The sequence below is a fragment of the Elephas maximus genome, chromosome 12, assembly GCF_024166365.1.
Source record: "Elephas maximus indicus isolate mEleMax1 chromosome 12, mEleMax1 primary haplotype, whole genome shotgun sequence".
Lineage (NCBI taxonomy): Eukaryota > Metazoa > Chordata > Mammalia > Proboscidea > Elephantidae > Elephas > Elephas maximus.
The window spans coordinates 30652343-30677883 of record NC_064830.1 but is presented as its reverse complement, the minus strand read 5'-3'; the positions used below and the strand labels follow the sequence as shown (position 1 = coordinate 30677883).

General features: G+C 38.6%; 1 protein-coding gene across 3 annotated transcripts in view; it reads left to right on the top strand.

Moving 5' to 3' along the window:
- Positions 1 to 25541, top strand: part of NBAS (NBAS subunit of NRZ tethering complex) — a 452886-nt gene that overhangs the window by 277287 nt on the left and 150058 nt on the right. For 2 of the 3 annotated variants that reach the window (XM_049903481.1, XM_049903479.1), the window contains 4 exons: positions 4026 to 4102; positions 4482 to 4619; positions 20866 to 21095; positions 24161 to 24271. In XM_049903481.1, the coding sequence (XP_049759438.1) occupies positions 4026 to 4102; positions 4482 to 4619; positions 20866 to 21095; positions 24161 to 24271 (556 nt within the window). The remainder of the gene's footprint in view (positions 1 to 4025; positions 4103 to 4481; positions 4620 to 20865; positions 21096 to 24160; positions 24272 to 25541) is intronic. The other variant, XM_049903480.1, reaches the window with a different exon arrangement.

The following is a 25541-nucleotide window of genomic DNA, read 5'->3' as shown; positions in this document are numbered from 1 at the left end:
TAAAAAAAAAAAAAAAAACTTCTCCCATAAAGAGGTTATGAGGAATCATGAATTCAAGTGATTGTTGAGGGCTCAGTGAAAAGAAGCTAACGATAATATGGTCGTGGAAGTATATCACATAATCAGGTAGGACTGTTTAAGTCTGCTGTTTTCTTCTTAGCGAAATTAGTCTCCATGCTTAACTGCAGTGATTGTTAATTCATTAATAATTATGATTTATATAAAACAGAAGGTAATTGCCTCTGGTACCGCTGTGGTCTTTAGTAAGGGAAGAACCTATTATCCATCATTTTTAGGGGGGAGATTAACTGAAGAACGGAAATAGCTAAAGGAAATCATTTGATTCCTCAAGTCTGAAGTTTACAGAGAGAGGAAGGGAGCTTACTGAGTAGTTTCTATATGCTAGAGGGATACTGTGCATTTTACATACTTTGTTTAATACTAATTTACATATGAGGAAAATAAGACTCAGATCCACAATCCAAAATGCTTCAGAAACACAAAGGATTGTTGGTAATTTGTTTGGCCTCAAAACCTGAAGGAAACTTCTGTGAGGATGTTTGTTCCCTCAATTAGTGTGTGTATGCAGCAGAAATATTAATATCTTTGATTATGGGCTACTCCTAGATCATATGGTGGGTATCGTGTAATAGATGACATATGTACAGCATTAAAAAAAAGAAAAATAGTTGCCATGGAGACCCCGTGTTTGTCAGAGTAGAACTGTGCTCCCCAGCTTATATCAGTGGCTGGTTTTTTGGAAATAGATTGCCAAGCCTTTCTTCCAAGGCATCTCTGGGTAGACTTGAACTGCCAACTTTTGGTTAGCAGCCAAGTGCATTAACGGTTTGTACCATCCAGGGACTTCCATGTACAGCATAACTTCCTAAAAATAAAAATTCTGAATACTGAAGCACAAAGTCACACAGTAAATTAGTGATGGGCTGGAGCTTTGATCCCCTCTCAGGCCTTTCTGTTGCTAAGACAGTTTCCTTCCCGCAGTGGCATTCTGCCTGATTTTGTAGAGCAGAGAGTCGTTGTGTATTTATAGATCTTGTCTTAGGTGTGTATATGAAATAAAGCCTATGGGATACTATTCCCTTGGAGAACACATTTGTAGGTAAGGGTGATGGTTTTTAATGCTTGGTAAAAATAACAATGATAATCCTTTAGATTTCTCTGTCAGGGCAGTTTTTGTCATTACTTTTAGCTCATGGAAGGTAACTGTCTATTTGTTTCTCTTTTGCCTGAGATATGCTTTGTATTCAATTATGTATGTTGAAGAAATGCTAGTGAACATCTTGTGTATCTATGGAATAATACAACTGCTTTTCAGATGAATCTCCTGGAACTTATACATCCAGTATAAGATCCTCCCCTTCAAATATAACTCTTGAGGACTGTGCATTTATTCCAGCTATGTTATCATTGCTCTTTTTTGTTGTTTTTGTTTTCTGGTTGTTTTTGTTTCCTTCATGGTCTACAGCATAGTCTTGAAAATCTTCAGTGGTAGCATATTTTCCTCCTTTGAGGGTGCTTTGGTTTTTGGAAACAGACAAATGCACGTTAAATGATGGGAAAAATCAAGTCAGTACTATGATTAAAAAAAAAAAAAAACTGTGACTGGAGATTTTCAGTAATAGGGCTGATTTTCCCAGATGGGGCTTAGGGTTAGGTCCTCTGATGTGGAAGACTCCTGAGGGTTTTCTTCGAAGAGATAGTATGAATTTTGAAGAGTAGGTTTAGATATGCTTGTTTCAAACTTGGCTCTTTTGGACATGAAGAAGGGGAGTTTTCTGAAGAGAATTAAAATGGAGGGGAAAGGAAATCTAGCTGAGGAGACAGTTGGAAGTCGTAGAAGATTGTAAGAAAGAAAACAGAGAAAAATTATTAGTATATGAAATAGCTGCCTTCTTCCCCCTCCAAAAAAGGATCCTGAAGGTCTGTTAGGAAGATACAGGATGGTAGAATATATATTATACCCAAAAACCCAGTGCTATTGAGTTGTTTCCGGCAGACTTGAGTCAAAATGTAAGCCGTGTGTGTGTGTATCTGCATGTGTATTTTCGTTTTTTGAACTGTAAGTAAATCTTTCTCAAATAGTGCATATAGTTCAGCAAATTAAGCTTACATGTATTCTCATACTTTATCTTTTGGCATCTAAAATTTACACCTTCATCCTTTAGTTTTTAGTAGTCTTCTAGGGTGTATTTGACAATCTTATACCTCTTTTTTGCTCTCAGACTTATTTGCGCAAATTTGATTTGGACCTTTCGCATTGTATTTTTAAATTATTTATTTAGGGGCTTTCTCTTCACCAAGCCTGTTTATTCCTAAAGGGCAGGGACTCTTAATTCTTTCTTATCTTAGGTCAATGTGTGGTTCAGAGAAGGTTCTCAGTCAGATTGACTGGAGGAATTCATTTGGAATGGACCTGGAAACTAGTAACTTTTGATTAGAAAGTATTTTTAAAACTGTGCAATTCCTTAGGAGGCCTGAGGCTGACTGGTGGTCCGTTTGGTTTGTAAGGTTTGGAGAACACAAAGGAAAGGAGTATTTAGAGAACTGATAATCTCTTTTTACAGTCACGGTGGAATAAGCCCTTTTTTTCTCCCCATGTGAATCATTCACAGGAAATTTTGAGTTCTAGGTTGGCTGTTCCTAACCCCAGCCCCATCCCTACCACCCAGATTATCAGCTAAACTCAGATTATATAAATGACTTATATATTATAGGAAATCCTGGTGGCACAGTGGTTAAGAGCTACGGCTGCTAACCAAAAGGTCAGCAGTTCGAATCCACCAGGCACTCCTTGGAAACCCTATGGGGCAGTTCTGCTCTATCTTATAGGGTCGCTATGAGTCGGAATCGATTCAACAGCACTGGGTTTTGTATATTAGCCTAAGTAAGACACTATTAAGAACCTAAGTGGCACAGTTTGCACTCAACTACTAACCTAAAGGTTGGCAGTTCGAACCCACCCAGGAGTGCCATGGAAGAAAGGCCTGGTCATCTGCTTGCATAAAGATTACAGTCAAGAAAAGACCCTATGGAGCAGCTCTGCTTTGTCATACATAGTGACACCAGTATTTGGAATGGATTTGACAGCAACAGATTTGATTTTTTCAGTTAGTTAGGAAGATAAATCTCCAGAAAATAATCATATGATGCATTTCCAGAGTCAAATATCGTTTATTTTGGACTGTTTGCAAACTGTTCTCCATCATTAATGCAGATCATCACAGCCTGTGTTCCTTGAAAATAAAGGGTTTACCTCGTGATTACATTTGACTAACTGTTATTTGTCACTAAGGCCCTAAATGAATGAAATACCTCCTTATTAACGCATACTGTGTACAAACACAGGCTTTATTGGCAGTGTACTATTTTTATTGAAGTTATGACATTGACAGATTACTGCTTGTATAAAAACTTATGGAAGAGCATTGTTAATAGTTGGGGATCTTTGAAGATATCACATAAGCAAAACGAGGGGCTGTTATTATTATTGTTTTTTTTGGAGTATGATGAAGAGAGATATTCTTGAAAGTAGCAAAACAGTTTTTTTCATTATTGTAATAATCAAAAGATTTATCCTAAATTTGCACTCACAAAGCTGTTCTGTTGCCCTGATCTTTAGTACTCATGTGACCATCTTTTGCATTAGCTATCATTGATATACATAGTTTTCGTAGCACTGTCCTGGTCTTTAAAACCAGTAAGTTAGTTCTGAGAAGCCCTCCTTACGGATGTGTTTGTGCTTAGATATTGCAGCTGCCCTGAAAAGATTTCCTCACGTGTGAGTAACGAACAGCACCCTTTGTCTGAGGTAAGGCAGGGTAGTGTTTGGCGTAGTTCCATGTGATCTGTATTTCAGTGGTAATGAATACACTTCAATAAAGGGTCCTTTGGAGCTAATATCTGTTGAGATCATACAGGACTAAGAACATGGCACTTAAGTGACTATAAATGTCAGATATATCCCTAAGCAAATTAATGCATTTTTTCTTTGTTTCTGCATTCAGTTCTCTTACAGCTAGCCAACGATGCTTTACCAAATGACATGACCTTGGCTCTTGCTTATCTCCTTGCTTTGCCACAGGTAAGTTTACCCTTACCAATAAGAAGAACTTAAAAATGAATGAATGAAATATCTATGCTGGGGATTTTTCATCAGTGAAATTGTTATTAATATGTTTTAATTCCTTCTAATAGTTTTTAGGTGCTGAAAGTCAGTGCCCAGGGAGTGGATTCTAGTGTCAGCTTAAATGCCAATCTTGAAACTTACTTTACTGTGCATAGGATCTGCCTTTAGTGTCTTCTGAATTTTAATGAGGCCACATTAAGTTGAGCTTGAGTTGGTATGTTGATAGGATGGAAATTTTGAACCAAAATCCTACAGTAATGACTAGGAATGTAATGATTTATTAAAAGCTTGTTAATTTCCTTTCAGCTGCTAATTCTATCGTGTTCCCTCTTAGGTGTTAGATGCTAACAAGTGCTTTGAAAAGCAACCCCACTCGGCTTTATCTCTCCAGCTGGCCGCGTATTACTACAGCCTACAGATCTATGCCCGCTTGGCACCATGTTTCAGGGGCGAGTGCCATCCTCTTTACAGGGTGAGTCCTCATGGTTTCCACTTTATTAATGAGCAAAGTTAAAGCTTTTATAAAATAATCAAAACATGCATTTACCTCTTTGGAGGGACCGATGTGCTTTGTATCCAGAAGGCTTTCCCGGTGGCAGAGGGCCGCTGCCTTTTCTGTGTTAGACGTAGTTGGTTTTCCAGGCGTCAGTAAGAGGTAGAGTCTCTGATATTTATTGTGAATGCTGACTCTTTCTCTTAACTTTTCTTTCATTTATTTTTACAAAGTTCTTAGGGAAGGCTAAAGTGGTAGGGAATGCTGAATGGAAGATGGCTCTGTCTGATTTAGGTAAGTGAGCAACATAATTCTATAGCAATGCTGCGCTGTTGTTTTTTAAGTCAGAGGTGAGAGTAGTAAATGCATAGATGAAATGTTGAAACATACCTACTTGCCACCAAGCTTCAGGCCTCTTGTATATAACTTTATTGTCAATTTCTGAGGGACAGCACCTGAGTGTAGCCACACATCACGTGTACTTCTTTAGTCAACACAGAAGTGTTGCAGGTGCTGCTATAAACTCAGAGCTCTCAGCTCTCTAGGTTTACTTGTATAAACCGGTTTTCATTATCGGCACTGGTAAACAGTCTCCTTTGTTTACTGGACTATTATAAGAACGTGATAATTTTAAGAATAGATACAGAGATAGATCAGTTCTTCAAATCCACCAGGTGCACAAATCCAAGGTCCTGATGATTGAGGCAGGATTCCTGCTCCTCCTGCCTGAAGCATATCGTGTAAGTAATTCCACATACATATCACAGTTTCAGCTGCCTCAACCGTCCAGGACATATCTAAGAACCTACAAGTACATGAAAACAATCCATTTGTGGCAAACGTCTATGGCTTTTATCTCTGCAATTTTTCTTTTAAAAAAGCAAGGGAGTGGGTACACCATCCAGGCACGGATTAATCCCCCAGGGCATCATCAGTATTAGGTGTGTATAGTTCTTAGGCACGCTTTTATTATTATGATAATATTTGGCCACGAAACAGGATTTTTTTTTTTTCTTTTATAACCAGTTACTATAACTTTTTTTAGGGAACCAAGACTTTTTTTTTTTTTTTAATTTAAAGTAGCTACTGACTGCTTTATATTTTATCCAATACTCTAGTAATTTATTCTGTTTTTATATCCCAGGTATGTTTTTATGCAGAACAAGGAATGTACATTGACCGACTGTGTTATAAATTGAGAAAATGAAGCAGTTATATAGGTGTAAGCTTGGCAAGTTTATTTCTAGAACAGTGTACTTAATGTTTTTTTTAATTACATTCATTTGAATGTCTGGCAAAGGATGCTTGTGGCGTGATTTCTGGCATTGGCTTCTAAATATCCCGATCTTTTCACTAATGCTGCGTATGCCAAAGAATTTGCTCTAAAACTCCAAGTATGTTGAAACACAGCGAAGCTTTACTTTGACTAAAAGCATTGTGCCTTGCTGTAGAACTTGATTTTTTTTCACAAGTAGTATGGGTCCTCAAAATATTCTTGACTGAGATTTCTAAATGAATGCTATTCATATGAAATCCAAGTGCTGAAATGGGGGCTCCCTCTTTCATTCTCAATATAATTTGGGCATAGTGGCATAAGGAAGCTGCTGTTCAGGGTCATTGCTTCAGGAAACAGCATCGTATCTATATGGGAATAAACCACAAAAACCTAACTCATTGCCGTCGAATAGAGTCCAACTCATAGTGACCCTATAGGACAGAGTAGAACTGCCCCACAGGATTTCCAAGGAACAGCTAGTAGATTTGAACTGCCAACCTTTCGGTTAGCAGCTGAGCTCTTAACTACTGAGCCACAGGGCTCCCTATGGAAATAAAAAATCTGTTGCCATTAAGTCGATTCCAATTCACAGTGATCCTGTAGGACAGAATAGAACTGCCTCATAGAGTTTCCAAGGAGTGGCTGGTGGATTTGAACTGCCAACCTTTTGGTTAGCAGCCAAACGCGTAACCACTGCTCTGTAGAGTACCTCACTAGGAGCCAGTAAAATCCATCTGGCCCAGTGATAATGCCTCAGCCCATGATTTCTCACTGCTCAGCTACCCCAGGCAGAAACGGCCTTGAGACAACCATGGCCAGGTCACAAGCCAGCTACTTCTGCGGGGGCTTCTTGGCAACTTGTGGAAAGCATTTGATTGTTGGTGTGAAAGGAGAAATGAAGAGTTAGAAAGATTTTTTCTTTTTTTCACATCAAGATCCAAAAACTCTTCCATAGAGACAGATGTGTTAAAGGGGAATGTGGGGAGAGTTGAATACCTCTCCAGCTTGTTTTCTTCTCTATTCCCAGAGACATCACCTTAATCAAGGCTTCCATAGTTCTTCACCTAAACTACTGTAGCAGCCTCTGTGTTCGTTTTTGTTACTTTTATATCTTTTTTTTTTTCACACATCTGCCAGAGTAGTCTTTCTAAAATGGAGGTCTGGTCATCTTACTCTCTGCCTAAAATTCTTCATTGGTTTCCATTGCCCTAGCAAGGTCTGCACGTCCCCCATGGTCTGTTATCTGTCTGTATCTCCAACTTCATCTTTCTTTGTTCTAGCCATACCAAACTATTTATAATTTCTCAAACATCCTGTACATTCTGCGTCTTCTCTTTTCCTGCCTTTAAAAATACTGTACCCTCTGCCGGAACTGTTTTATCCCACCATTTCTCTGCTTAGCTACTTTGTTTAGGTGTTATCTCACCGAGGAAGCTTTCTAAAGTACACCCAAGCTGTGTTAAATATTCTTCCCTGTGTTTTTGTATTGCACTATACTTATCTCTATTATAGCACTTGTACTCTATTATTTTGAGTTTATACACGTCTTATCTGACTAGATAATGAGCTTTTTGAGTGCATTGTCTGTGTTGTATTTATGGCATTCCCAATGCTCAGAGCAGGGTGTAAAATAAAGATACCAGACACTAAACAAATGTTTACTGGGTAGATGACTGAAAATTAATGAATAATTTTACAGTACTTATGAGATAATAGAATTATTTGTGTATGTGTGTGTATTCATCAAATATTTTTCAAGTGCTTATGTCAGTGCTGGTGACGTAGTGGTTAAGTGCTACGGTTGCTAACCAAAGGGTCAGTAGTTCGAATCTGCCAGGTGCTCCTTGGAAACTCTATGGGGCAGTTCTCCTCTGTCCTATAGGGTCGCTATGAGTCGGAATCAACTCGACGGCACTGGGTTTGTTTTTTTTGTTTTGTTTTGGTTATGTCAGGCAGGGTTTTAGATACTGAGGAAACAGTAGAGAACAAAGTATATAAAAATCCTTGCCCCCTTTGATCAAGGACCCAATAGATGGATTCTGGTCAATGAGAGGAAAAATGTGGACCAGAATTACAAATTCTTATAGAAAGCTTTCTTACTGGACTCAACTGAGACTGGGAAAACCCGTGAATCTATTGCTCTGAGATAATTAGTCTTTAAGCCTCGAACTGAAACTATCCCTTGAAGTCATCCTTAAACTAAACAACAGTTTAGCTCAGCTAATAAAGAATTTTTGCCATGAGCAGTATGTTCTTTTGAAGAATTGTCTGCATGAACTCAAATTGATAACAGAAACTCTAAAACACAGAGGAGAAGTTTAGGGAACAGAGAGTCTAGTAAGTTCATGGTGGTAAAACAGTATGGATGATGACACAATGTGAAGAATGTTACCAGTGTCATTGAACTGCACATGTAGAAGATATTGAATGAGTTATGTTTTCTTATGTATATTTTCACCAAAACTAAAATAAAATAATATCCCTGCCCTTTAGGGGCTTATATTCTTTTAAGGAAAAAGGTATCATAAACAAATAAATGAAATATTTGCTATGTTACATGGCGATAAGAGCTATGAAAGCATAAAGCAAAGGGATAGGAAGTGTGTGTGTGTCTGTGCGTGTCTGTGTGTGTGTGTGTGTGTAGTGTAATTTAAACAGTGTCAGGAAAGACCTCAACTAAGAAGGTGAGCTTTGCGTGAAGAACTAAAGCCAGGACCATGCTGATACCTAGAAGAGCATACCAGACAAAGGGACCAGCAGTAACAAAGAAATAGAAATGTCACTGTGCCTCTCTGTGCACATGTGGTATTTTTTTCACAAAGTTTTTGATATGGTATTGAAAATTTGCTGTACAAAACTAAAGACAGAGAAAAGTTGCTTGATTCTAGAGCTAAAGGACAGAAACGTAGTCCTTGACCAGATTTCATTATCTTTTCCTATCTCACTAAGAAAGTGTCAGGAGGAGGTGTGACAGCAGTAGTCAGCTTGTGCACTTTTTCTTTTGAAATTGCCAAAGGATAGCATAAATATCAAACTAACCATACAAAAGCACTTGGCTGTCTTAAAGCACCTTTCACATTCATTCTGCCATTTAATCCTCAAAGCAGCTGCATTTTGCAGAAGAGGAAACTTCCTTGCAGAAGATAAGACTCAGAAAAACTTGGTTACTTACTCAGGGTTACCCTGGTAGAAAGTGACATCCTGTCACCTGGAGCTCCTGATTCCAGTCTTCACCTGCTTTTTACTTGGACATGCTACCGCTCCAGCTTTGTTTCAGAAGAAGTGGTGTCACTGTTTTTTGGACCCAAGTGATCTTTCTGGCATGTGAGTCTAATGGAAAATCCCAGAAGGATGTTTTAATGTGCTCTTTCATGCCTACTGGGTAAAATCTAAACACTTGTATGTGACAGATAAGACTCTCAGTGAACTGTCTGGTCCTTCCTTACCCTCTAGCCATGTTTCCTGACACTGCCTCTTTTGATAATTATGTCCCAGCTGTACAGGCATTATATTTCTCTGAGTTTAACATGTTTTGTCATGCCTCTGTGCCCATGCAGTTGTAAATCCCTTCTCCTCCCTGCTATTGACTGAGTTCAGATGAGCCTCCTCTGTGAAGCCTTCTCTGATTCCTCAGCAGATATCCTGCTACTTTCTCCCATCTCTCACTGCTCTTTCTATCTACACCTTCATTGAAGCAGTTCTTTTAGGGTATTGTAATTGATGCATATCAATTTTTTTTTTAATTGATGCATATCAATTTCCTCTCAGCGTGGTGACCTTATTTGAGGACAGGAACTGTATATCTCTGTATGTCCAAGCCCTGATCCACCCGCTGTAGTTACTCAGTGATTGTTCATTGGCATGTAAATTACTTCAGGAACCGTTTCAACTGCTGTGCATTAGGACACCCTTCAGGCTGCAGTTTTTCTGTTTTGAGTCCTGACCCACTTGGATTAGAAGGAGTCACAGATGGGCACAACAGCGGGATGCATTAAATGCACAGAGTTTTTTTTTTATTATTATTTTTTATTGACGACCTAATTACTCATTATTTGAATCTTTTCAGCATCTTTCTCTGCACAGATCAGGACCACAGAGTTTGGAGGTAAATATTACAAACTCCTGATGAATCATCTTTCAGTTTCTTGCCTACACGTAATAGCACTTGCTGAAGCTTAGCTTTCACTCAGTTGTCAGTTCAATCTGTTTCTAATTCTACAGTCTTTCCACATTTTCTCTTTCCACCCCCTGTAGTTACGGGCCACAGGAACAAAAACTTAGGTTTGATTAAAGTATTGATATAATTTGGGCAGTTATTTTGGATAAAGGCCAATGCAGCTTGAAGGGAAGCACTGTCCTGAACCAGCCAGCAGAGGCTCCTTGAACTCAGAGGCTTTCCTACATGAGCTTTGGAGCAGCCTTCCTCTGCCACATTTTCCTTTGATAATTGCCAAATAGTTGGAGAGAAGTTTCTCTTCTGTCCTAATCAGCTAGTTTTTATGTTTAAAAAAGAATGCATGCGTGCCCAAAAAGTGCAAATGGTGTAAATAAGTCAGTATTTCCTTTTGTATTCTTTCAGAAATAGCTTATGGATAGTCATATTTATGCAACTGTTCTTCACACAAGTCTGAGTAAGCTATACACATTGTTCTGCGACTTGACTTTTTTCACTTATGTCTTTCTTACCTTTGTAGCTATCATTAATGCATCGTGAAGTGTGATTCTCCAAGCCTTCTTTTAAAAAAGTTCTCACAAGATGAAATCAGTTAAAGAATGGAAACATGTCCTTTAGTTTTATATGCTAGGGAAGCAGAGCCAACGGGATGATTTTCAAAACATTATGGTAGACTATTTCTAAAATGTGTTTTTTTTAACTACTAATTGAAAATACAAAGTAGAAAATTATCTTAAGCAAAATGAAAGCCCTGGAGGGGAAATACACCACCTGTTTAAAACTTTTCAAACAGTGTTACCAAGAAATGAAGACCATTTTCCAAGAAATGGAGACCATTAAACCAGAATGAATTAACTCTACTAGTGAGCAAGTAGGTTAAGTCATTGAGCATTCTGTCATCATGAATATTTATGTATATTTTGTTTTTACAGGAACTTGACCATATTCTTTTTAAAAATATCGTATTTTATTTACCCTCCTGAAGAACTATGTTGCCAAGCTTTGTGGGGGGCGGGGAGCGGGGGGATAATTTAACTCTCCAAACTTTCCTTTTAAATTCCTAATGTCTTTTTATGTTTTTAGTTTTTTGCAGCCTGTGACGTTTCGTAATATCACTTTGAGTACTGACTGTGGAAAATTTTAAAGCTCTCCTTTATGACTTTATGTCGCTCAAAAGCTTCGTAGAGGCTAAAAGTACCCCTAAAAAAAAAAAAAAAAAAAAGTACCCCTAGATCATGTAATTGGATTTAGGTGGGAAAAAGAGGGAGGCTTAAGTGTACCCTCAACAAAAAAAAAATTAGTAATTTTCAGTGTGAGGCTGGATTTAGAGCATTTATGAAGACCTGCTCAGAAAAAACGGCCTGTTGTAGTAGAGAGCACACTAAGTGAGCAGCCAGGAGGCTTGACTATAGCTGTGAATGCCTGGGCCACACTTTGATCATCTATAAAACAGGAATAGCAGTCCCCTGCACGTCTCACTGGGTTGGTGTGAGGATCAAGTGAAAATAGATGGGAAAATGCTTTAGAAACTTAAAAATATTGTTCCCTTGTGGGGGTGAATGATTGAATGCATGAAATGAAGTGTTGGGGTAAAGAGGGGATACTTTGGGATATTTTGAGAAAATGATGATAAATTTCATAAGAAGCATTTTTATTAAATAAAATTTAAATAGAATATTGCAAGTGTCTTAGTTATCTAGTGATGCTATAACAGAAATACCACAAGTGGGTGGCTTTAACAAGCAGAATTTTATTTTCTCACAGTTTAGGGGATTGTTGTTGTTAGGTGCTGTTGAGTTGATTCCAACTCATAGTGACCCAGTGTACAACAGAACGAAACACTGCCTGGTCCTGCACCATCCTCGTAATCATTGCTGTGTTTGAGCCCATTGTTTCAGCCACTGTGTCAATCCATCTCATTGAAGGTCTTCCTCTTTTTCACTAACCCTCCACCTTACCAAGCATGATGTCCTTCTCCAGGGACTGGTCCCTCCTGATAACATGTTCAAGGAACGCTCTGGCTGTACTTCTTCCAGGACAGACTTGTCCTTCTTGCAGCAGTCCATGATATATTCGGTATTCTTCGCCAACACCGTAATTCAGAGACATCAATTTTTCTTTGGTTTTCCTTATTCATTTTCCAGCTTTCACAAGCATAGGAGCTGATTAAGAATACCCTGGCATGAATCAGGCACACCTTAGTCCTCAAAGCGACATCTTTGCTTTTGAACACTTTAAAGAGGTCTTTTGCAGCAGATTTGCTGAATGCAATGCATCATTTGATTTCTTAACTGCAACTTCCATGGGCGTTGATTGGGGATCCAAGTGGAATGAAGTCCTTCACAACTTCCGTCTTTTCTCCATTTATCATGATATTGCTTATTGGTCCAGTTGTGAGGATTTTTGTTTTCTTTATTTTGAGGTATAATCTTTACTGAAGGCTGTAGTCTTTGATCTTCTTCAGTGCTTCAAGTCCTCTTCACTTTCAGCAAGGAAGATTGTGTCACCTGCATACCACAGGCTGTTAATGAGACTTCCACCAATCCTGATGCCATGTTCTTCTTCATATATATTAAAAAAAAATATTAGGAGGCTAGAAATTCAAATTTAGGGCACTAGCTCTAAGCTAAGGCTTTATGTTTCTCTTGGCTCTTGGGGAAATTCCTTGTCTCTTTTTAGCTTCTGTTCCTCAGTTCCTTGATAGTCTTCGTGTGGCATGGCGTCAGTCTTTCCCCTTCAGTGCTTCCTTCTCTGTGTCTAGTCTGCGCTTTTTATATTTCAAGGGTGATTGACTTAAGATGTACCCTTCATTGATATGATATCATTAACATAAGAAAGAGAATCCTATTCCCAAATAGAATCACATCTATAGGTATAGGAGTTTAGGATTTACAGTGGATATTTTGGGGGAGACACAATTCAATCCATAATAACAACTAATCATAACCAGTAAAGTTCCTTGAGGAAGGGATAGAAAGTAGTAGTGATAATGATAATAAAATAATTTGCATGGAGAGCTAGAACTTACAATATAATCATCCATTCAGTCTCATTTAAACTTTATGCAGACCCTACTTTAGTTTTAGTAATGGAAGACCTGAAGTTCAGGAGGGAAAACCAGTAATCCAACTTTTTTGATGTCAATTCCTATGTTGTTTTCTCTCATAACTTATTTTACTTTTCGGGGGGAATTCTTTGTGACAAGTTGTCTCTAATATTTTATGTTTTATACAGTAAGTTGAAGTATTGAATATTAGCCTTCCTATACACGTAACAAATATTTGATGATCCATAAACTTGAAGACTCTTAGAAACCTTTTAGGTAGGAATTAACTGAATGCCTGTATACTCCCCCTCCTCCTTCCATCTTATTAGAACAGAATTTTAAAAAGAGGAATACTTATATCAAGGAGTTGAACAGAAAATGGTATTTTTGCTCATGATTCTAAAACTCTTCTGTTTTCATTGGAGAAGAAGAAAATGAGAGGCTTGGCAATACAGAGCAAATCACCTCTCCAGTCGGACACCTACCTTTGTGTGTCCTGTATGTGCATTTGTTTACACACATGTAGCATTCATGTATAGAAAGGATAAGAGGAAGAAGATATGCATGAAAAAAGTCTTACCTAGATGTGATAGAGTGAGAATATTAGAATTCATTGTTGAAAATTGACCAATTATAAAAGGACTATACTGTCAAGTCTTATTTATATTTAGTGGGAGCTTCGTATACACTGTTTTGTGTCAAGAAGTACCAACAATAAAGGATGGTTCTTAGGAGGCATTATGCTTGGGAGTCATATCCCCCCAGCCCCCACCACTTACCAGCCGCATGGTCTGAGACAATTTACTTAACTCTTTTTTGTTTAATTTCACAAAGCTATAAAACGGAGATGATACTAGCAGATGCCTAGCCTATAGTGTTATTAGTATTAAATGAGATTCAGTACATGTCTGTTTAGCATACTACCTGGTCCATCCTGAAGACTGAAATATTAGGTATTATTCCTTAAATATTTCTTAGGAAAAGTGAACAATTTTGATACATTAAAAATATGAAATTAAAGTTACCCATAGAGGGGCTAGACAATTTCACCTTAGTAAAGCAGAACAGATAAAGTTGTTTAAACTGTGTAGTAATCTATCGGCCATAATTTATTGGTCTGAAATTATATTTTTAACAAAGAAATATTTTCTGACTATCTAGTGGAGACATAAATGAAATGGCATATAGACTCTCCCCAGTTCCACACCTGGAGGGATTTATAAGAATTTATTTTATTTTAATGGTTGAATTTTTATACATCCATAGGGTTTTCGTCCTAGAAGGGTGATGATCCGGTGATATTCCTTGGTTTCACATCCGAGGAACCCGAGGCCCAGAGCAGCCAAGAGAAGGAGTTAATTGCTCCCAGAGCTTTTGGTTTGTGATTCTACAATGGTGCTTATATTCAGATGCCTTCTGAAAATTGGTTGCTTGTACATCTTTGTCAGTTTTTGTCAGTTACTAGTTTTTAATTCCTTGAAAGTAAGCTCAGATTCCAATTTGCTTTTACATAACAGTGGAGAAAAGAGTGCTTTAAAATGCCTTATTTGTTTCTCACAACAAACCAGCAGGAGGGCATGATTATTGACATTCTTTTAAAGACGAGGAAACAGATACAAAGTAATTTGCCCCAAATTACATCTTTATACTCATGAGTAGAGTTTACATTTGACTCCTTGGGTGATGCAAATGGTTAATACACTTGGCTGCTAACTAAAAGGTTGGAGGTTTGCGTCTACCCCCAGGCACCTTGGAAGTAAGGCCTAGTGATCTACTTTTGAAAAATCAGCCATTGAAAACCCTATGGAGAACAGATCTGCTCATGACACTCATGGGGTCACAGTTGACTCGATGGCAACTGGGAATATAAACTGTACTACTGACTTAAAAGCCACAGCTGTTCAATGTGTCCCCATTTTACGAAGCACCCGATTTGCTCAAGGCACACTACTATGCTCTGTAGTAGACAAATACTTGAAGTAGACATGGTCCCTGTTCACAGTCAGCTATAATTTAATATTTATAAGAGAAAACAATGGGAAGTAAATTATTTAACAGAGGTACAATTAAAGTGTGATTGGCATATCCCTTTGAACAAGTTCCATGTTCCCATTTATTTGTCGAGCACCTGCTTTATGCCAGGGCTTGGTTTGTGTATTTTACTTACATTATCTTTTAGGTTTTTCACAACCACGACAGCTATGTAATATTATTGGCATTTTATAGATGAGGCAGTGAAGCTCATAGTTTAAATAACTTGCGTAAGGCCACGCAGCTAAGTTCTATCTGCTTGTGCTTATTTCACTATCCCAAGTCATTTTCTTTATCAAAAGGAAATAAAACACTATTGTCACAACATGTGAATATTAAGGTTGTATCTGAAGACTTGAAACTTTCTGCAGATTAAAGGAAATCCTACATAAATTTTAGTACTAGTAATTATATTCATTATAGTTGTGTTCTGCCATTTTGGAGATTTGCTCTTCATCTAGCCTTGGGATTCACTTCATAAATTGCATAAGTTACATTCATTTCATAAATTACGATACAAAGAGAATAGAGATGAGGATGTGTTATATGATTCAGGTCAACTGAAAAGTATGTAGGCCACTGTTGCCATACAGACACTAATCCTGAAGATGAGAGAAAGCAAAACATCAAAAATGAATGTGAACCCAAACATCTATTTTCAACTGATTTTTGTCAAGAGTACTAAGTCCGATCAATGGGAAAAGAAGAGTCTCTCCAATAAATGGTGCTGGGTAAACTAAGTTTTCTCACACCATACACAAAAACAAATTTAAATGGATTAAGGACCTAAATGTGCAAAAATTCTTAGAAGAACAAGTAGGGCAACACAGGCATAACTTTCAATAATGTATTATCTAATATAATTACAAAAGCACAAATAGCAAAAGACAAAGTAAATAAATGGGAACTGAAAAAAATTAAAAAATTTGTTCATGAAAAGCCTTTACCAAAAAAGTGAAAAGACAAGCTACTGACTGGGGGAATACCTTTGGAAACCATATATTCGACAAGAATCCAATAACCAAAATGTATATGGAATTTCAACAACTTCACAACCAAAAAGACAACCCAATCATAAAATGGGCAAAGGACTTGAGTAATATTTCACCGAAGAGTACATTCAAATGGCCACCTAACACATGAAAAGATGCTCAGTGTCTTTAGCTGTCAGAGAGATGCATATCAAAACTACAATGAGATACCAATTAACTCCCACTAGAATGGCTAAGATTTAAAAAAAGCAAAAACAGAAGATAACAAATTTGGCGAGAATGTGGGGAAATGGGAATCCTTACCCATTGCTGGTAGTAATGCAAAATGGCACAGCTGTTGTGGAAAGCAGTGTGGTGGTTCCTCAAGAAACTAAAAAGAGAACTACCATGTGACCTAGCAATTTCACTCCTAGGTATATACTCAAAAGACTTGAAAGTAGAGACTCAAAAGGAGACTTTGTACACCAGTGTTCGTTGCAGCACTATTTACAATAGCCAAGAGGTGGAAACAACCTAAATGCCCATCGGCAGATGAACGGATGAACAAAATGTGGTACATACATACAGTGGAATACTACTCTCAGTCAGTAGGAGAAAGAAAGTCTTAATATATGTTACAGTATGGATAGAGCTTGAAGACAGTATGTTGAGCAAAATAAGCCAATCACAAGAGAACAAATATGACCTCACTTATATAAAAAGACAGGAAAAGACAAATGTATAGGAACCAAACTTTATTAGTGGTTACTAGGGGTGGGAGGGAAGGGGAAAAGAAGGCTAACGGTGATGGAGATATCTCATTGATTAAAGGTAGGATAGCACAACTGATTATGGTAATTGTTGTCAATAAGTTGTATACCTGCAAAATGTTGAATTGGCAAAAGTTGTGTGATAGATGTATTTACAACAATGACCAAAAAAAAAAAGGTAGCTGCTTATGTACAGCCAAATACCTCATGGAATTTCATTCCTTGGTTTGGAGGTTTAGGGTCTTGGTTTCAGGAGACATCCCAATTAATTGGCCTCATAACATTTTTAGTGATTCCGTTCTGCCTCCTAGTTCATTGCATACATAGTGCCTGGGGTCTTAACAGCTTACAAGCAGCCCTTCAAGGCACAACAGTTGGCCTTTATTCACCTGGAGCAACAGAAAAAGAAGAGTCAGGAATAGGAGGAGGGTATGAAATGTGTGGCTAATTGCTTCCATGAATAACTGCCTCCTTTGTTGTGCAACCGGAAGAGCTAGATGGTGCCTGGCCACCATTACTGAACGTTTTGATCAAAGATTCCATAGAGGAAACCTGATCAAAAGGTATAAATGCAGCATAGAATTTCAAATCTTCATGGACTCTAGACTCTCTGGAACCATGGAGGGTAAATGAACCCATTGAAACTCTTGCCCTGGGATAATCTTTAAACGTTAAACCAAAAATATCCCCTGAAATCATCTTACAATTGAGCAATAGTTTAGCTTAGCTAATTAAAAAAAAAAAAAAGTCTGCCTTGAACATTATGCTCTTTTAAAAACTATTTATGTGGGATCAAATTGACAACAGCATCTCAGAAGATTAGATAGGAACCTTAGGGGCAGTGAGATTATGTTAATGAGGGAGGAACAACTCAGGAGAGTGAGAATGGTTGCACAACTCAAAGAATGTAATCAGTGTCATTAAATTTTACATGTAGGAACTGTTTAATTGTTGTATGTTTGCTGTATATATTCCCAACAACAACAACCACAAAATAAAATTTAGAAAAGAAAAAAAATGAATGTGGAATGAATACTGTGAGAAGCCTTGGGAGAATGAAGGTGGTTGATTCTGTAAGTAGTAGAAACAATAGCTTGGTATATAGAGAAGGTCATTGACCCACAGACAGAGATAGGTTGGATGGTTAAAGCCTTTCCTTCAAAGTGCTTTGGGCAAAGTTCAGGCTGAGAACTTTATTCTGAAGCCATAGGGTCAGGGTATATATGAAGAAAAGCTTTCTTGTATTGGTAAAGATGAATTTGCTGGTGGAGTGCAAAACTGTGGCATTTGGAGCTCTGTCAAAAGACAAGTGCAGAGGTACTTTTGTCACCCTAAAACCCTCATCACCGGATATTTGTTCTTGCTCTCTCTACAACTGAGCCAAAATGTGTTAACTAGATAAAGTGTGAAAGCAGAGCACACTCAGGGTACCAAGCAAATATAGATGGGCTGGCTGGCTTGTGAGCAGCATCCATGTACCTGATAACTGCAAAGGTGTCTGTGCCAGTGGTGGGGGGTACAGGATGGTGCCCCAAGAGGTTTGGACAACAGATAGAAAGGGAGTTGGGTTAAATGTCAGCCAAAGAGGCACCAACAGCTAAGGCATAGAATTTTCTTTGCCTAACTCCATTGCCAAAAATAACATACCTATGTAGATGATTCCGAGATCACTCTGTAATTGCCTTTACCAACCTACTACTACTACCCATTGCTGTTGAGTCAGTTGAGACTCATCGTGAGCCTATAGGATGGAGTAGAACTGCCCCATAGGGTTTTCAGGGAGTGGCTAGTGGATTCAAACTGCCGACCTTTTGGGTAGCAACCTGAGCTCTTAACCACTGCACCATCAGGGTCCCTTTAGATTTGCTCTGTTCACTCTCATCTTTCCACCCAGCTTGCCTGTGATTTTGATAAGATGAAATCTTTATCATTGTGTTTCTCTGCTCAAAAAATTTTAGGAGCTTTTTATTTCCTTCATAATACCGTTAGACTCCTTAATATAATATTAAAGACCCTTCTAGGCCTGGCCCCTCCTTGCGTCCCTAGTCTTATTTCTTGCCTTGTTCCATTGAGATTGAATAGTTCTGTAATGCATGATGTTCTTTCTTGCCTTTATACCTTAGCACATACTCTACCCTTTGCTGAAATCTCCCTGCCTATTTTTTGCTTCGACAGCACTGAGTTATTTTTTGTTTGGTTTTTGCTTCTGGTACTGTGTAGTTAGCCTAGACATTAACTACCAAGATTTTCTTGACACTCACCCAAGTCCTACTTCTCTCTATTCCCAAAGCACCCTGTCTTTACTTATGTCACACCATTTTACAACTGTTTCCTTGATTGTCTCTCCTAATAGACTTGAGTTCCTGGAGGAAAGGGAATCACGTGTTCTTAGTACATCTCTTGGTACATAATAAAACAAAACAAAATAAATCCAAACCCTTTGCTGTCGAGTCGATTCTGACTGATAGTGACCCTATCAGACAGAGTAGAACTACTCCATAGGTTTTCTAAGGCTGTAATCTTTATAGAAGTAGACTGCTGTACCTTTCTCCCATGGAGCAGCTGATGAGTTTGAACCACTGACCTTTTGGTTAGCAGCTGAGTGCTTAACCACAATGCCACTAGGGCTCCTTTTGGTACATAATCCCACCAGCCCAGGGCTGTTGGACTGAATAGGTGCACAAAATATTTGTTGAATGAATGAAAGAGGAATGTCTTGTAGTTTACTTGTGGAAGAGCTAGTATTCAAACCCAGGTCTTTTGACTTAAGTTACATGTGTACGGTTTTTGAAAGTAGGACTTAGTGTGTACCTAGAGGTAGGGGAAAATACCAAGTATAGTAAGGTTGACTTTTTCTCAAATCCACCTACTAGAATCCAGGGAGATTTCTTTAATTGATTTTTATCAGTACTCCCAGATTGTTCCTTCATAGAATCAAGAGAGAATGTCAGGCTAGGTTTGGCAGTATAGACTTGACATTGACAAATCTGTGTAGCTCAGACTAATGGCTTACATGTTAGAAATACTGACAGCTTACTATAATTAGGAGTACATTTCTCAGAACCAAAGGTAGATTCTGGAGCTTTTTCCTAATTTGCTTGTATTAAAATATGTAGCATGCCTTTCCAGAAATTGGAACTGATTGAGTTAATGCTGTTCGAGTATTAGACTTCCTGTTAAGTAATTCTCAAATCATAGCTGAGCTGCTGTTGCTTCGTTGACATCCAGGCCAACTTTAATATAAATAAATGTGGCCAGTTAATCACTTATTCGCCTTTCCTGTCAGCTGTTGAATTCTGGATTTTGTTCTATTTGAATAATTTTATTGTTGTTGCAGAAGCTGCTAAAAATTATAGCACAATATCTCATTGAGTCCCAAATTGAGCAGGGTAAAAGTTAGTTAGATACTTTCTTATGCAACTAGAAGTATTTATGATTTCAGGAACCGGGTGGAGATTTTTCCCTGACTTCTCCTTGGAGGAAACAGTCTTCTCCTCAGCTGTCTAGGCATTTATAATGTGATTATTAAACTGTAGCTCTCTTATTGAGAACACTTACCATGGGCAAAAGAAAATTTATCCACAGGCAGTGATGATGAAAATTACTTCCAGGGTGAGTCATTATAAATGATCGAATGGTTGGGGAACAAATCTGCCTATACGTTGATGTAGTTTAAAAATCAAGAATATATTATTTTTCAAGTTGGTGGAGGTTTTAAGGTGGAAGAACAGAGCAGAAGTCCAGAAATCTGCTTCTAGATTTAGTTCTGCATCTTTTCTTTTGCAGTGTGCAAAATAGGTAAAGTGCCACCTCAACAACTGACTTCTCAGGACAGATGTGAACTTTGAATAAATGTCAACAGCGTGAAGGGCCAAACAAGTGCCCGGTAGACATGGTCTTCTCTTTGTCACTAACTTGTGCATATTTGTAAAATAATTTTTTTCATGCCTTTCATAGGCTGATCCCAAAGAACTAATCATGGTGGTCACTAGGCACGTGACTCAACATGGATGCGAAGCCTGGCCTGAGGACCTCATCTCATTGACTAAGCAGTTACACTACTACAATGAACGTCTCCTGGACTTCACTCAAGCTCAGATCCTTCAGGGCCTTCGGAAGGGGGTGGATGTGCAGCGGTTCACTGCAGATGACCAGTATAAAAGGGAGACTATCCTGGGTCTGACAGAGTAAGGGATACCTTTGTCTCATGAAGGGCTGGGTTTAAAATACAGAAGAGCAAGTTGAATTATCAAGACTATTAATCAGCATCCTTTAAAGACTTATATTCATGGTTGTTATAAACTAGGACTTTCCCTACTTACTGCAGTTATATGAGTCATGTTGTGTGTCTTCCCAAATAGATCAGTAAATGGAGACAACATTTTGAGCCTGCAGATTTGAATAGTAAGGATGGGAATTTAAAAAAAAAAAAAATTTTGATGGCCTGATTCCAAAATCATTACCACGTTTGGGGTGATAGAGTATGACCAGAAGTGAAAAGCATAAAGTTTTATTGTAGAAATTTAAAAAACAAGATTGCCTTTTATTCTTGGCTGGAAATCATTTTTCAGAGTACGTGGCAGTTCAATTTCTTCTATATGTTAAAAATTTTAGGCACGGTTTACTTAATACCGGAACAAAGGCTCAGTGTCTTGGCCTCAGGATATCTCTGTCTGTCTCGGGCTTATAGAAAAAGAGGAGCTAACCAGCTGTAGCAGTCCCTCCTGTCAGAGGCCCAGCAATGGCTGCCATTTTTTTCCTGTTCTCCCTTACCCCTTCCAAGAGACGAGCAGGCCCTTGTGTGAGCTGACAGTATAGTTCAGGGCCCAGAGAGAGGAGTTCCTTTCTGAGTTTGAGATCCCCCTTGGGGTAATCCTGGTCTGCATTTTCTATTTTAGTAGTTCAGTACTAAACTTACATGTCAGAAGGTTTGGAAAGCATGTTCACCTACAAAGGTTAAGTGAAGGTGTTTTGTTTTTAACACCACAGTTTGTTGAGTGCTTACTGTGAGTAAGGCCCCATGTTAGATGCTCTATACACCTTATTTTATAAATATCTTTTTAATCCTGAAAGATAACCTTATTGAGATAAAATGTTATTCCCATTGTGTAAGAAAAATGAGGCTTAGGGATATTAAATATCTAATGCAAGTTTACATAGTTGGTAAGGACCGCAACTATGATTTTAACTTAGATCTGTCATGTATCAAAGCTATCACATCTTTGCCACAGCACCGTCTGCCCTCCATACATGGCTTTATTGCATTCTCAAGGAAGCATTGGCATGCAATTGAGTCTAGGCTTCCAGCCTTTGATACTGAGGTAAAATCGTGCCTACATTTAATGGTTATTCCTTTTTCTTGATAAGTTTCTTTAAAATCACCAAGATAGTCCTGGTATGGTAGTGTCAAATGCTCTTTTTAAATCATTATTATTTAAATCCTTGAGAAAGTGGCAAAATAGCCCTGGTACCCTTTGATAATTTTAAATTAGCCTGGGCTTCTTTGCTACTATTAGAAGATACCTAAATTCTCTTTCGAGTAAGGGAGGCAAAAAATAGATCATAGAATGGTAGTAGGAACAGCCTATAGCTGATCTCAAGAAGAGAAACAAGGAATATTTCTTTCCCTCTGTCCTCCTGGATGTTCATAATTTCATAATCAATGTTAAGTTTAGGTGTCCAAAGAGATCATTCAATCCAACCTCCTCATAGTTTGGAAGAGGACTCTGAGAATCAGAGAGTCCTAGAGAGTTGCTCAAGGTTTTTTTTAATTCCAAGTCCAGTGTGATTTTCCTTGGGGCATTTTGTAATCCTTGGTCCCGTGCTCATGGTTTCCTAGAAGAGGATTACTATGTAGAATAAAAGTTTATAAGGTAAGGCATGCCTTACTTTGTCAGTTACATTTTGCTAGGGTTTCTGTCTTTTCTAAGTATCCAGCTTTCATATGCTACTTGAAATATGTCCTAGAGGACAAATACATGCTTCTGATAAATATATAATAAATATTCTCCACAATCTGCTACTTAGAAAAATATACAGCCGTCTTTGGATGGCTTGTTTAAAACGCCTCAAATTTTCCATGGGCTTGATGCCTTAGCAGGTCTGATTTGGAGATGTGATTTCAATATCCTACATGCAAGGATCCTTGAAGGACCTTCCTCCCATATTGCAGCTCTGCCTTCACTCACACATAGTGATGAAATGAGGATCCCTTGAGAATAAAGCCGGTTACTAATTTATCGTTTTCTACTGTGTGAGTCTGGCACGTTGCTAGGCACCACATACATGCTCAATAAGTGTTTGATAAAGAAAGGAAGGAAAGAACTACATGACATCATGTCATCTTCATTCCCTGCCTGGCCCCTGAGAATGTATTATCTGTGACATACAGACAATAAAGAACAGATACAATGTACTTACAGAAAACAGCTGCCAGAAAAATGAGTATCAACTAAATAAGAAAATAAAGAATGGCTACATTTTGGACTGGATTGATTTTTGTTGTAGGGGGCTGTCTTTTGAAATTTAGAATGTTTAGTAGCATCCCAGGGCTCTACCCACTAGAGGCCAGTAGCACTCTCCCCCTCCCCCCATTTGTGGCAATCAGAAATGTCTACATATGTTGCCAGTTGTCACAGGGAGGTGGGGGACAAAGTCATACTCAGTTGAGAACCACTGTTCTAGCTAATGCCTCAGTAAATTCAAATGGACCACAGTGACAAAGGAGCATTAAAATTCCTTGGAATTCCTTTTCCTGGATTGTTGTGAAATCTTATTAGTTACCGTACTGACTGCACCCCTCTCAGTTGGAGAGCAATCTTCATGAATGTTTTCTTTTATTTATTTATTTATTTTATTGTCTTCGTGCTTTAGATGAAGGCTTACAGAGCAAACTAGCTTCTCATTAAATAATTAATATACATATTGTTTTGTGACATTGCTTGCCAAACCCAGGACATGTCAACACTCTCCCCTTCTCGGTCGTAGGTTCCCCATTACCAGCTTTCCTGCCCTCTCCTGTCTTTTCGTCATTGCTCCTAGGCTGTTTCCCTTTAGTCTCATTTTGTTTTATGGGCCTGTCTAATCTTTGGCTGAAGGGTAAACTTCAGGAGTGACTTCATTACTGAGCTAAAACAGTGTTCAGGGGCCATACTCTGGGGGTTTCTCCAGTCTATGTCAGGTGAGTATTTGCTGATTAAGGTAATGTGTTTCTTTTCTGTCCCTTTCCTGTGGCTGATAAACATTCTTCAAGAACACTTGAGGAAAATGTCTACAGCATCGCTCTTTCTCTGGCACAACGTTATAGTGTGTCCCATTGGGAAGTTTTTATGACCCATTTGGAGTTCCTGTTCACTGACAGTGGGTAAGCATACAATTCATATGCAAGTTTATTTATTTTTTATTGAGCTTCAAGTGAACGTTTACAAATCAAGTCAGTCTGTCACATATAAGTTTACATACATCTTACTCCATACTCCCACTTGCTCTCCCCCTAATGAGTCAGTCCTTCCAGTCTCTCCTTTCGTGACAATTTTGCCAGCTTCCCACTTTCTCTATCCTCCCATCCCCCCTCCAGACATGAGATGCCAGCACAATCTCAACTGTCCACCTGATATAATTAGCTCACTCTTCATCAGCATCTCTCTCCCACCCACTGTACAGTTCCTTTCATGTCTGATGAGTTGTCTTCAGGGATGGTTCCTGTCCTGTGCCAACAGAAGGTCTGGGGACCATGGCCGCCAGGATTTCTCTAGTCTCAGTCAGACCATTAAGTATGGTCTTTTCGTGAGAATTTGGGGTCTGCATCCCACTGATCTCCTGCTCCCTCAGGAGTCCTCTGGTGTGCTCCCTGTCAGGGCAATCATCGATTGTGGCCAGGCACCAACTAGTTCTTCTGGTCTCAGGGTGATGTAGGTCTCTAGTTCATGTGGCCCTTTCTGTCTCTTGGGCTCTTAGTTGTCATGTGACCTTGGTGTTGTTCATTCTCCTTTGCTCCAGGTGGGTTGAGACCAACTGATGCATCTTAGATGGCCGCTTGTTAGCATTTAAGACCCCAGATGCCACATTTCAAAGTGGGATGCAGAATGTTTTCATAATAGAATTATTTTGCCAATTGACTTAGAAGTCCCCTTAAACCATGGTCCCCAAACTCCCGCCCTTGCTCTGCTGACCTTTGAAGCATTCGTTTTATCCCGGAAACTTCTTTGCTTTTGGTCCAGTCCAGTTGAGCTGACCTTCCATGTATTGAGTGTTGTCTTTCCCTTCACCTAAAGCAGTTCTTATCTACTAATTAATCAATAAAAAACCCTCTCCCTCCCTCCCTCCCTCCCCCCTCATAACCACAAAAGTATGTATTCTTCTCAGTTTTTACTATTTCTCAAGATCTTATAATAGAGATCTTATACAATATTTGTCCTTTTGCCTCTGACTAATTTCTCTCAGCATAATGCCTTCCAGGTTCCTCCATGTTATGAAATGTTTCAGAGATTCGTCACTGTTCTTTATCGATGCGTAGTATTCCATTGTGTGAATATACCACAATTTATTTACCCATTCATCCATTGATGGACACCTTGGTTGCTTCCAGCTTTTTGCTTTTGTAAACAGAGCTGCAATAAACATGGGTGTGCGTA